Here is a 14,632-nt window from a genome sequence, read left to right on the forward strand (position 1 = left end):
CAACTTTTCTCAAGCAAAATATTTCAGTAACAATCGGATCTAGAGCAGTGATTCTCAACCTTTCCTTCCCACTCACATTCCACTTTAAGCAATCCCATTCTAATCACTGAGCACTTATGGCATAGGAATTACTTAAAAGTAGTATGTGAGTGGAAAGGAAAAGGTTGAGAACCACTGCATTAGACCCAATTGTTACTGAAATATTTTGCTTGAGAAAAGTTGTCATTGGCCCAATTCCTTTGGAGTTATGAAGCCGTGCACATAACAAGTCAATTATGTAACTCCACCAAATCCCTTTCCCTGTTCCAACCACATATTAATGTCAACCTTTCCTTTCCATTCAGCATATGCTCTCCCGTTTTGATCAACAACATGGTTACATTTCTCTTAATTTTCCCTAAAAATCACGTTCAATTGTCCTGCTCACCATAATTCTGGCCTGGTTCAAATCAAAAACATTCTTTGTGACTGCTGCTGGAACCTTAACTCTCTGCCTTCTCTCGATGGCGAGCAATGCAGATAGCCACACCATTCATCTTTTATGATTTATCTGATAAACATTTTTCTCACTTGCAGCTGCCTGCCTGTTTTTGCTTATACCTGACGAAGGACTAGGCCCGAACGTATGGTTGGCCTTCACTTCCTATGGATGCTGCCTGACCTGCTGAGTTTTTCCAGCATGTTTGTGTATTGTGCTGATTGATAATGATGCCTTTGTGTACTTTTTCAAGGATGAGTTCATAAAACTCCGATAATTTTTAATTATTTCTCCTAATTACTGCAAATGTGATTGCAAGCAGCACAGCATGCACTGAAACATTAAATCAAATAAAGAAACTTCTGAGATTTCCACGTTAAATTGTACACGCAAAGAAATCTTTGACAGTTTCATGAAAAATTATTGATCTACTATAGTTTGTTACACAAAATCCAGGTCACAAAGACATTAACAACATAACTTTGAATTTTTAAAATAATATTGTGGCTAAAATTTGGCAATGTTGACGTTAACACACAAGCAGCGAAGAGACAGGAACTGTTAACAAAATGGAGTACAAGGTGGAGTATTCAGATTGTCTTATAGCATTATGAAAAAATAATTACTCCTCATAAAGTCAACAAGCAAATCTCATTCAAAATTCATGTTAAGATAGTGAAAGTGAATTGCAGAGATGTGTTGACCAAAATTAAATAGATTTTAAAGGATTTCTAATCTTGAGCCAGATGAGGTCATTTGGTTTGAATTCATCAACATTTCCTCCTACTTTTTAAACTCCCCCCAAATTCCCCATAGTCTGGATGAAAGGTTGAGCATTATTATTGGCTCCTTGCTTTGGAGAACCTTGGTCAGCTACTAATTCATTAAGAACATTTTTGAAGTTTTATCTTTCCATAAAATCATAATGGAATCAAAACAAAATTCTTGCATTTGGATCTTGAACTTGCAACATCTCTAAAGACAATCATCTCATTAAATATGGGTGAACTTGGCAGATTCTGGCAAGAAATCTCTTAATAGCAATGTTAAATGAATATTGTTCTAAAATGATAATGGCCGATTCGCTGCTTTGAAATTTTACCTGATTGGAGCACCTTTGGCCTGTGCTGGTCTCAGCATGACAGTTATTGTGGTTGCTGTTTCATTAAGAACTGCATCTTCATAGTCAGGTAAAGTCGGAGCTGTTGAGATTAATTATTTTTTTTTAAAATTCATCGATAATTCAAGAAAACATCTTCTGGCTACCTTCTAAATCAAGATGAATTATCTGAAAGATTGTGGAACGTACAAATGGTAAATATCAATGGGTCTACTCAAAGATCATTCAGATCAAAAAGTGTTAATATTTAATATCTTGTAGGCAAGCTTACATTTTCTCTCGGAAAAGGACGAAACATAATCTGTACTTTCTATTATCAAGAAGCAGCTGCTTTGGAAAATAACTCAGAACCTCTTCCCCTTGGGAAAATTAGCCTTGGTTCACTGCTTCCCTCACAGCGTGACTAACATTAAGAACTGGTCATATGTTGGAATCAGGATACATCTCAGGACCTTGACTGCTAAAAATAAGTTACTAAATATGAATTGGAACATTTTTAAAATAAATTATAAAAAATGGATTTAAACCTAAAATAAATGTTGGGAAATACATATGTAGGTCAAGGTGTTTGATTCAAAACCTATAGAACATAAAATATAGGAACCTACAGCACAGTACAGGCCCTTCAGCCCACAATGTTGTGCTGACCTAATAACCTAATCTAATGGCAGCCTAGAATATCTCTCCGCCATAACTCCATTTTTCTTGGATCCATGTACATCTAATAGTCTCTTAAAAGATCCTATTGAATCTCCTCCACCACTGTTGCCACAATGCATTCCACGCACCAATCACTCTCTGTGTGACAAACCAGCTTCTCACATCCCTCAATACTTACTCCATAGCACCTTAAAACTGTGCTCCCCTCGTGTTGGCCATTTCAACCTTGGGAAAAAGCTTCTGGCTTTTACCTCATCATTTCATTTGATTAGTGAACATGCATCACGAAGGACACAATGCCTTTCTTTTTGAGAAAATACATACCTTTGATATGATAAGCAAAATTTGTGACAACTACCTTTATTGACCAATGATTTTTTATATAAAAATCATATTTCCCTAAACTCATTCACATAATTTTTAAAAATTGCACATTATTAAACAATTTGACAAAAAACTGCATAATAATGTTTAAAATTTCTTTATAAATTTAAGATAATTTTGATAATAAAAATTTTTAAAAAACCAATAACATCAATAATTTTAAGGAAATTCTGAACATTAAATTTTTTAATTTACACATGCAGCATGGATACAGGCCATTTCGGCCTTGTGAATCCATGCTGCCAATTTACATCTTGATTCATTTTGAACAATGGGAGGAAACCAGAGCACCTGGGAAAACCCATGGGAATATCATACAAACTTGTTACAGACAGCGTGGGATTCGAAACCCAGTCCCATCCATTAAAACTTTTGATAAGGTCAACACTTGATAAAATGGGATACAAATTATAATCAGAAATTACAAATTCATTGCCAACACGACTGACCGATCAGGATTAGCGGAATAGTGGTAAATATCAATGGCAATATATATGCATTAATAGGGATGTGGCTTCAAGATATTCCAACTATATATACCCTTTATATAGTCAAATTCAAATTGAAGGAGAATAAGAAAGAGATGAACAGGTACATTTTGATAGTTTATTATAAAACATTTTCTCATATAATATACTGTGACAGATTATATCATATTTTATATTATATATAGATATGTTTTTGAAGGAGATAGATTGTGGGGGTTGAATGTAGGTCACAAACAAACACAAACACTCACAAAACAGATCTCATTTAAAATGCAAGAGCTTTGCTCAAACCAGACACTTCAGGCCCAGAGCCTTTGTAAAGACAGTAAAAACTGGTTTGCTAAAGATTTTCATAAGGAGATGCAAATACAAGAACCTGAGCTCAAGAGACTTCACAAGTAGGTGATAATTGGACATGCTATGCAGTAATGGATTATTGTTTTGAAAGCAACAGATGAACGTGCTCAGAAGTTTGGGTCAAGTGCTGCAATTTGTCTGGTTGCAGTTTGCTCTTCTAAGAAGGTCATGTGGTTTTGAGAGAGGGGGAGTAGACCAAACAGGCTTTCTCTAAGAGAGAGAGTTGGTTTCTGCAGTTATGGCAAGCTGGCAGATTGAAGAAACCCCATTTTGAAGACAGGTTGTGAGTTCTGAGTTCAGCCTGTTGAAAACCTTTGTGGTCCATACAAGAGGAAATGGGTGGCTAGAGAGTTTCACCTGAAATAAGGGAAACAAAAGGATCTCTGTGGTGACATGCAGAAGAAGAGGTCATCATTTAAAAAACCCTGATAGGGCAAGTTTCTTTGGCAAGACACTGAAGTGGCTGATTAGAGGGAATCAGTTTATGTCTGTCCAATGAGCAATAAATCTCTCTCTGAAACCAACAAGAACCTTCCTGAGTAGTAACCAATTACCTTTAAGCACCAGAGCTTTGTGAAAATTCATAAATATTAAATTCTGTGCACAGTATAAGAATTGCCTGATACCGATGAACATGGAGGAGTGAGAAGTGAGATTGGACTGTGAATCAAAGAAATTTTCTGAACCTACACATATTCCATACACATGTGCTTAGAATTAGAAGGGGGTTAAGTAAATAGTAATCAGTTAAAATTTCATCCTGTTTTGATGTTTAAAGAAAATTAAAAATGACTTTTGTTTAAGTAACCATTTGTCTTGGAGAATTTCTATTGCTCCTGGGTTTTGGGGTCCTCTGGGCCCATCATAACACAAAGACCAAAAATCAAATAAAATTCATTCACTTCCACAACTTCTGTGCAACTGTGGTGCGCATGCGTGCGCGCGCGCACACGCACACACACACACACACACACACACACACACACACACAGCCCATTAAATTTTAAAAGTTTGAAAGTATTTGAAGTCTGGATTTTTAGACTTTTACTGTAATATTATTTATTTCAATTTTTACAAAGCTTTTTGACTTACCAGATATATTAGTTGTAATGTTGACGTCTGCAGCTGGACCAAATCCTTTCACAGTGCTCGCCTTAATAAAGAACTGGTAGGTGGTCCCAGGATCCAGATGTGTGAAAACATGGTGTGTGCTGTTCCACAGTTTAGACACTGTTTGAATAGAGCCAGCTACTTGAACAGCAGGGTCAAATGATCTAATGCTGCTGTAACTGACCTGTCAGAACATTTAAAAAAAAGTTCTCAAATAGAAGATGGAACATGTAATTATAGATTTTCTTTGTAGATTCCTTGGGTCCATGCCAAGATGAAGGTTTGTCTATTGATCAGTCACTGTCAAGTTTTCCTGAATTCACTGGAATTTAGAATAATGAGGTAATCTCCAAGAAGCACTCCGTTTTGAAAGGGATAGAACAGGGTATTTGGTGAGGGATTGTTGAAGGAAACAGTCAACATATCAGATTGGAAGTTCAGTTATTTAGAATGCAGTTGGGGAGAAACCGTGGAAGCTCAAAAATTATGCATCAAGAAAGAGGCCGACTTCTAACACAAAGTAAAATAGATATGGGGAAAAAGGGATAAGGGATATGGGCTGGAGAGTGGAAAGAGTCAAGTATTGAATGGGATTGAATGGCTTTTGCGATTACATGGCCTATTGCTTATCATATTCTTCAAATTACTAGACTGAAAAAGCCTCCCATCAAAATGTAGGGAAGGAAAAATTGATAGTTAAGGATATAAAAAGCGACATTGCATAAATGGAATTTCAGGAAGTACTTATTTTCACAAAATAACAAGTTATACAAAATTGTCAATAAAATGAGGTCTGATAGGGTTAAAGGGACAGAAGGCAGATTAATGGTGAACAATTGTTTTACAGAATGTTGGATGTGCCCTCAATATTAAGGGCATTGATCCTTTGTGTACGAACCACTTGAATTTATGTGCAGTAAGTATAAATTTAATATTTGCAGAGAACAATTGGAAAGAGAGCAAATGATGAAGTGCCTAGAAATGTCTCAAATATTACATCCAGAATCTGGTAAAGTGAATAGGCACCTACACTGTAATGTTCAATGTAATGAAATGCTAATGGGATAATAAATTCTGCTTTTGATACCAATTGAACACATGAACAAATTACAAAGGAGGGAAGGAACAGAAGACTTGAATGTTCAAATTTAAAATTTACACGTAGAGCACGGTGATTTTTGAAGGGTGGGAGGAAACCAGAGAACCTGAAGGAAATCCACATGAACTTGTGGAAAACACACAAACTCCTTACAGACAGTGCTGGATTCGAACCTGAGTTGCTGTCCCTGTAATTGCATTGCACTAACCACTATACTGACTGCGCTGCCAAAAGATAAGTTGATCGGATTCTTGGTTTAACGACTAAAGAATGATCAATGGTAAAATTAGGAAAAAAAAATGTTTCAGCTCCAGCTTGAATATTAGGTTTTTTGGATTTCAGAATTTTTCCCTCGCTAGTCCTATTTTATTAACTCTTGTTGCAGGATACAGTTTTAAGGATTGGCACAGATTGGGCATTAAATGTTTTAAAGAACTTTTAATTCAAAATGATTTTGCTTCTTTTGAACAATTGGTAATTAAATTTAACTTACCAAACATACATTATTTTTAGATATTTACAGGTTAGACATTTTGTTCAATCTCAGACCCCTGATTTTTTGCAAATTCCTGAGGAAAATATTCTTCATTTACATTTTTGATTTACAACTTTCTCATAAAGGTTCAATATCTCTTATTTATAACAATTTTCTTGATTTAAGAATGGTTTAAGATTTATCAATGATTTAAGATTTATCAATAATTCTAAAGATCAAATTAGAACCATGCCCTTTCGTTGCTTTGTTTGATTTTTCTCGAGAAGAGGATATATTCTTGACTTCAACCCAAGAAAGAACTTTAGCTTTTACCTTGTTGATAGCTAGTTGAGCAATTTTAATGAAATGAAAAGTTAACTCTCCACCCACTCATACACATTGGTTACATGATATTATGCCTATTTAAGCTTTGAGAATATTAGATACAACATTAAAGAAATATTTCATTTTGACAGGATGTGGGGACCATTCATAGATTACTATCATAATTGGAAGATTCAAGAAGTCTGGATGCTCTGAAGACTCTCTGTCTGGTGTCTGAGAATTGCTATTTGATCTATATCTTTACAATTTTACAAATTAACCTTAGAAGAAGGAGTTAGTCAGATAATTTTTCTTTTCTTTTATCTTTTTTTAAGATTAATTAGTTAAACATGGGTTTAAATATGGTTTATCATGGATCATATCATTAATTAAGATAGAATTTACCCTTTGTTTATATAAAGGGATTGTTTAATTTTGTCTTATCTATTTTTTAAAATCCAGAATCGTACTAGAATATATTATGAGAAAGGGATAAACTGTTAAATACCATATTTATAGAATTTAATGTCTTAAAGAAATAAGCCAGATAAACAATTATAGATAGGTTTTTGATTTACATTATATGATTAATATATGATATGACCTGTTATTTGTTATTATTACATGACTTTGTATGTAGGATTTATATATTAAACTCAATACAAATATTTTAAAAAGAAGAATGGCCTCGTTAGTTAAGATCAAGAAAGACTGGGAACAGGATGTGAGTCTTTCATTCTCTGATGAGGTTTGGGATTCCATTTGTAATTTGATTAATACGACCTCCCTTTGTGCATAACATTGCTTATTGCAATTTAAAGTGGTCCATAGAGTACATATGTCTAACGTTAAATTATCTAATTTTTACTTTGATATAAATCTTCTATGTGGCAAATGTAAAATTGCTGAGGCTTCTTCGATTCACATGTTTTGGACTTAGCCTTGTTTTGAAAAAAAATTGGGAATATATTCTTCAAATATTATCAATGATTCTTAAGATTAAATTGAAACCTTGCCCTTTAATTATTATTTTCAGATCATTTCAAGATTATGATGTTTTACAGACTTCAATTCAAAATCAAATTTTATCTTTTACTTTATTAATAGCCAGATGTGCAATTTTGATTAAACAGAAAGATAATACTCCACCTACCCATACATTGGTTAAATTATATAATGTCTTGTTTAAGTTGAGAAAAAAATTAGATATGCCATTAAAGATTCAAATACTAACTTCATAAAGACATGGGGCCCTTTCATGGACCATTATCATAATCTAAAGTTTTAGGGTTATCATATCTTTTGATGCTGTGCTGTCTGTTTCCAGGTTGTCGTCATTTGATATCTGCATATTAGATTTTTTTTCCAACCTTGTATAGTGGCAGGGGTTTTGGATTTATGGTTTTTTTCTTTCTTTTCTTGTAATTTGTATTTCACTATATAATTGTACTGTTTAATTTTTATTTATTATCATAAACCTTAATAAAAATATCTTAAAAAGGAATATTATGCCCAAATGCAGGCACCACACATTCAGATGGTTCCTAGACCTTTGCAGAGAGCACAGAAGAGATTTAGCAGGGATGAAATGACCTGAGCTGTTCCTTCACAGCTTGAAAGTCATGGGGTACCATGACTTAAGAGAGTTGGAAAAATGTCCACTGACAAGAGGATTCACAAGATCAAGGATTTAAAGCATTGCAAGACATGCTGAATTCTCTTTTTCCTTAATGAGCTGCAAAGATCTGAAGAGGGATTAATAGATTTTGTTCCTGGCACAGACATGATAGACCAAATATCTTGGTACTCTGTAAAGGGGAGAATCATGTTCACTTATAGCCTTCGACCTCCACACATCACTGGACGTGCTGGTGTACCAGGCCTCCTGTTCCATCATTGGACTTGGCAGTGGAGTGCAGATACTTTGAGAGGGGCCAAATGCACCATATCTGAACTCTCAGCTTTACTCATTTAAATAGGGAGACTGATCTTACAGAAAAAGGCAAGTTCAAGTCAGTATTTGAGTCATTTCATGACCCAACAATAAACATTTTATTTTACAAAGTAATTTTTTTAAACAGGGACAGGGCTTTATGATATGCAGCCAGAGGTCAAGCTCCATATGCTTGGATCCAGTCGGCTTCACAGGAGACAATTGGGTAAAGAGTCAGTTTGTTCGGCCCTCCAGATTATAATGAACAAAGATAAAGGGAAAGAGCATTGGCAGAGCAACAGCCAGAGTTCGGCATGATGAGGTCCATTTTATTTCCATCAACATGTGAGAGCAGCTCAGAGTGTAGAACTAAAAAAAATGATACTAGAGGATGGTCACTATCACCCAGGGCATCTGTGCCAATATCTATCTTCCAGCATTTGCTTCAGTATATTTTCTGCAGGTTATGGCCAATTCAAGTACATATCTAAATACTTTTCAAGTGTGATGAAATTCCAGACACATTCCACCCTCAGGTGTAAAAAAAAGTTTTCTCAACTTCCCTCTTATTTTTCAATTGTTCACTTTGAATCCAAGTCTCCATGAAATAGCTCCTTCCACCTCAATTTAATCTCACATAAGCCTCATCTGTTCTAGGAAACTGACCCCAGTTAATCCAATCGTCCCTCAAAGATAGAAATGAAGGATTATTCCTTCTGATCAAGACAACATGATTCCTACTTGAGGATAAATTTATTTTTGGTTTCAGCCCATTTACAGGGTAGTAGGATCATGGAAATTGAATATAAAGCATGATTCTTATCGGACCACTCATCTCTTGTATTGAATACTAATATGCCATATAAGGAGGTTTATAGGTGGTGTCTTAAAACATTACTATTAAAAAGGCTGGAGTTTTGTAACTTTATTCATACCCAAATAACTACATAATGTGAGACCAACTTTAATTCTATTGTGGATAAACATCTTCTATGGGACATGTTAAAAGCATATTTGAGAAGTAAAATAATTAATTATGTGTCCAGGATTAATAAAGAATATACAAGGGAAGTAGAAAAGGAGATTACAGCTTTGGAAAAGGACCTTCAACAAGTGGGCTCTGATGTTAAAAATAGACTTTAATTAATAAAAATCTCAAATATAATACAATATACACATATAAAATGGAAAAAAAAATGATAACATGATCTTTACAGAAATACTATGAGCTATGGTCTGCTCCAAGCAGTTGAAGGCAGAACAAACCTCCAGAACAATAAATGTGATTAAGCTAGACTCGGACAGGATCTCTTACAAACTGGAGAACATAAATAAAGCTTTCAAGCAATTTTATGTTAATTTATATAAATCTTAATTGGTGGGGGATTTAAATAAAATTGAGAGTTTCTTCTCACAATTGGATCTCCCAAATTTGAATTTAGAAGAAAAGGTGGGTTAAATGCTTCCTTTACTCACATTGAGATAGGGGATGCATTGGCCTCCTTGCAAAATAATAAATCTTTGGGAGAGGATAGATTTCCACTGGAATTTTATACAGAATTTAAAGATTTATGAATACCTCTGTTTATGGAGGTAATTCACACTCTCCTGGAGTCCTTTTTGACAGCAATTATGGTGATTCCCAAAAAAGACAGGAATCCATAAAATCATCATCTCATATGCCCATATCACTTTTGAATATAGACTATAAGATTATTGCCAAAGCCTTGGCAAATAGATTGGCAAATTATTTGCCTAAATTAATACATTCTGATCAAACTGGCTTTGTGCAGGGGAGGCAATCAGCAGAGAATTATGCAGATTGTTCAGTATGATACATCTGGCTCAAGTTGTAGAGAAAGCCTTTGAATAAAATGTCCCACTCCAGTCTGTCAGAGTGTTGGAAGAATTTGGACTAGGACAAACATTTATTAATTGGGTTAGAGCTCTATACTCTGAGCCTAAAGCTAAAGTAGTAACTAATGGTCAAATTTCATTAGTATTCCCACTATCCAGATGTAGCAGACAAGGTTGTCCTTATCTCCAGCTGATGTGACCTCACAGGTTGGAAAAGAAAAATCACTTGACATGAAATTAAAATAACGATTGTCCTCATTTCAGGTAACTCCCTCCCCTCTCTCTTTCCATTTCTTCTCCCCTGCTGACTTTTCTCTCCAACTCTCTGTCTTAAACTGCATGCCAGCAAGTCTCCCAACGAGTGGTCAGAAGAATCCCTTGTCCTAGCAGGAACTGGAACTTCGGGCTCCAGGGCAGCAGTGGGGACTTCAAGCTCCTAGGCAGCAGCTGGGACGTGGGGTTCCCGGTGGCAGCAGGGACATGGGGTTCCCGGTGGCAGCAAGACTCGGGGATCCGGGTAACAGTGAGGACGTTGGGTTCCCAGGCAGCAGCAAGGACCTCGGGCTCCGATGTAGGAGTGGGAATCTCAGAGGGGAGGTGTCGGTGATTGGTGGTGGCCAGCATTTTTTTGGTGATAATTAAACATTATTTTAATGCTTAAAAAGCCTTCCCTTTTTGTTTGTTACTGTTTAAACATTGTTACAAATGATTTGCTGTTGCTACTGGGCTGCTTTTTAAAAAAGTCCAGTTCTCTGAAAAAAAAAACGTTTATCCCCGTCCTGACCATTTCGGATAATCGGAGTTGTACTGATTACATTGGATCCTTTTGTTCCTTCCATCATTTTGGGAAAGTTCCAGAGGGGCACACTTCCAACAAAATTTTCCTTAATTTGATCTTTTAACACTAAATATCTGAGTGAATTAAGTAGTGCAGGAAAGGAGGCTCTGGGCAGATAGAAATTCCTTCCATTAGAGTCCCTTGATTACCTTCAGACCCGGAAAGAATTTTGCTGCTGTTCCACAATTGATGCTAGAAAGTCTCAGGGGTGTCAATAGGTCTCAGAGTGCAGCTACCAAGAGCATCTGGAATTCTGCACATGACACAAGTATAGTTAGGCTGCCCAATGAATGGTCAGATAATGTGCATCTGAGGGGAGGGTAAAAACATCAAAGTAGAATTGAGTAATCACCAAATTTATATTACCTCATATTGAGTGATGATACCATTTGCTTCAACAGGTTCACTCCAGTGCAGGAAGATTTTGTCTTCAAAAGGTGTTCCTTTCAATGAATGACTAGGTATGGGACCGGGTACTATAAGGCAAAAGTGTAGAAATACCTTAATGTAGATTATCTAGTGAATAAATAAATTAGACACCAAAAGCAATTCATTCCTCATCCACAGGACTTGCCACATTTCATTCAAAAAGTTTTCATAAATACAACATAATTATTTGACAGATTGGGTGACATTAATGCAATTCATCAAACATCAACAGCAATGTTCCCTCTAACCTTTAGTAGTCAGTGTACACAAAAATCTTAGGTTGTGTAATTTTGTTTTCCTGTGATAAATGGATGTGTGCACTGTATGTCTATGCAAATGTGAACTTGAATTGTTTCAAGATAATTTTGGCACAGCCTTTCTCATGGCTAATCAAACTGGATTGGCATGTTTTAATATAATACAGGTATGACTGCATTCTAGGAAGTAACATATTTAGTTAAGATTACTTATTGTTAATGACTATGTTATTTTAGGAAACTGACATTTACTGTGCGCATTAATTTCCTTTGCAAAAACGTGTGTGCGCACGCATGCAGCTTAGAGGGAACAGTGATCAACCGCCTTGATGAAGAGCTTCAACCAAAAATCTCAGCCATTTCTCTTCTCCCACTGATGCTGCTCAACTTTCTGACTTCCTCCGGGAGAATGCCACTTCCACATTCTAGCATCTGCACTCGTACGTGCCTCCAGTATCAAGGGGTTAATGTTTACTTTTGCATGCTAAGATAGCAAATGCAACCGAAAACCAACATTTCACATCATTGAGTTGACGTTGCAGCACAGTTTGTTTTGCTTGTGCATTTTCCAGATTTTAGGTATTGTTTTAATTTGCCTTTGGGAAAACAGTGGCGAGTTGCAGACCTTCCGATGAACGTCCTTCCACACCATTCTTGAGAGGCTATATAGGTTTAGAAAAAAATGATGAAGAACTGCTGTTATAGTTCAAGTTAGGATGTTGATTGGCTTCACTGGAAACTAGCATGCTTCTATGTGCATGCTGACTTTGTTCTTCCTTCCTTATTACACAAGAGGGCTTTCACCCAATCAGGTTAATATCAGCTCTAAACTGAACAGGCCCATCAGTTCTGTGACCCCTCTTCTTTCCCTGGCTGTCAAATTGGTGGTAAAGGTCCTGGTTTGGAAGGCACTGCTGCAATGGCCAAGGTCAGGAACTGCAATGCATCTGGTTCTCAGCACCCACTGCAGCTATTGTGTCCTGATAGTTGAGGCAAAATGCAAGAGGAACTCAGTGGTTCGAGTAGCATCAGTGCAAGGAAAAGAACTGCTGAAGTTTTCGGCCAAAGACCCTGCATGAGGAGTGAGGATGGTGAATGGAACACAGCCAGTATAAAGAGAGGGGCAAGGAGGAAACAGGGGGCAGTCGCTCAAATCACATACTGGATCACCAACAACCAGAGCTTTGCAAACTCCCTCCATCTAATTATGAAGCTTATGTTGTTTTGTTCCTGCCAAAATAGGAAATATCACATTTCTCCACATTATTGCTCATTTGGCAAATCTCAACCCACTCATCTAATGGATTTTTATTTCTCTTCACTCTGACATACATCTTTTGTGCTGTCAGCAATTTCAGTATCCACACATTTAGTACTTCCATCCTAGTGAGTTATCTAAACTGTAATATGCCAAAGGGACACCATATGTCACATCCTGATCCATATATGTCTACTCTGTTTTATGTAAGCTTACCAGTTCTTTATCTCACCTCTGTCATTTCCCACAATTAGCTTTTATTTCCCGCAATAACCTTTGATACATCACTTTATCAGATACCTTCTACTTTGCCAAAAACTCCAATAGATTGGTCAAACATGATATCCCTTTCCCTTACTGACTGATTACCCCAATTTTATTTCCTGACATAACACGTCAGATAATAGCTTCTAATGTTTTCCCAATAAACAGATGTCAAGTTAACTGGTGAGTGGATTGCTACTTTGCAAGTCTTTCTCTTGAAATAAAGGAGCTACTGTCATTTTGTTATCTAATGAAAAGTTCCTGGGAATCAACTGAATATTGGAAAATTAAAACCAATGGATAAGCTTTCACGTGAGCCACTTCTGGCTGAACATGGATTGCAAATGCTGCAGCCTTCTCGTCACCACTCACACTGTTGTCACTGCAGAAGGATATATTTTATGAGACTCATTCTCCTGTTAGCAGTTCAATCATCCACCACTATTCAATTCAAGATGTGGCAGCACTGTTGAGCTTTGTTGTGGGGTCACTTAGCTGTCCATCACATTCTGATTTTGTTTAGCATACTGTTAATGCTCTATTGTAGGTTCATCTGATTGGCCTACCTTGTGCTGCATAACACTACCAAATTTGCTTGAAACTAAGGCAAAGCCCAGGTTCTTACAATTAGTGACTTTCCTCCCCTTTCTTCAAATTGTCTCCACTTCTCATGTGACACAAGCAAGTATAGTGTTTCAAAACTGACAATATATCAGGCCTAGAGAGAATGAAGTCAATATTCTCCCTCACAACTGTTATACTCCAGCTGCAGGAGAAATAAATCGCTATGAAAAACTTGCCCTTCTCATTTCCAACCACTAAATTGTTTTTGCAGCCACTGGTGTACAAAAATCTTGTGAGAGGTATTTCAAAATGATGCCCAAATCTGCACATTGGAGAACAAATCATGGAAGATTAGATGGAAACAATATCATTGTCAAATAGCAACAAGCTACTTTTCTGTAAATGGAAAAATATCCAGTCTCTACCAGGATGTGGTTTTGTTCTTTGGTCCAATTAATTTCTATCAAATGCCTCTTAAATATCTGAATTAACACAGGACCAAAGATCTGATGTTTATTCCTAAAAACAAAAAAAATTAGGCAATCTCCATTTCTTCTGCATAGTATAAATGCTTTAAAATTCCTTTCTTTCATAAGTGCAAATTTGAGGCAGAACTGATGCACTGTATTACTACTATTTCAACGGTGAGGAATGCATTTTAATCTAATAATAACTCCATGAATTTTTTTCCAGTATGTTTCCATTACAAATTCCAGAGCAAAGGTCACTTCTGTACC

At 36.2% G+C, this 14,632-nt stretch overlaps 1 protein-coding gene across 8 annotated transcripts in view; it reads right to left on the bottom strand.

Annotated features, from left to right (window-relative positions):
* Nucleotides 1-14,632, bottom strand: part of ptprk (protein tyrosine phosphatase receptor type K) — a 612,998-nt gene that overhangs the window by 139,233 nt on the left and 459,133 nt on the right. For all 8 annotated transcript variants that reach the window (XM_069886984.1, XM_069886983.1, XM_069886980.1 and 5 more), the window contains exons 9-11: nucleotides 11,490-11,599; nucleotides 4,580-4,781; nucleotides 1,581-1,680 (exon numbers count right to left, since the gene is read on the bottom strand). In XM_069886984.1, coding sequence (XP_069743085.1) covers nucleotides 1,581-1,680; nucleotides 4,580-4,781; nucleotides 11,490-11,599 — 412 coding nt within the window. The remainder of the gene's footprint in view (nucleotides 1-1,580; nucleotides 1,681-4,579; nucleotides 4,782-11,489; nucleotides 11,600-14,632) is intronic.

The sequence above is a fragment of the Narcine bancroftii genome, chromosome 6 (assembly GCF_036971445.1).
Source record: "Narcine bancroftii isolate sNarBan1 chromosome 6, sNarBan1.hap1, whole genome shotgun sequence".
NCBI lineage: Eukaryota > Metazoa > Chordata > Chondrichthyes > Torpediniformes > Narcinidae > Narcine > Narcine bancroftii.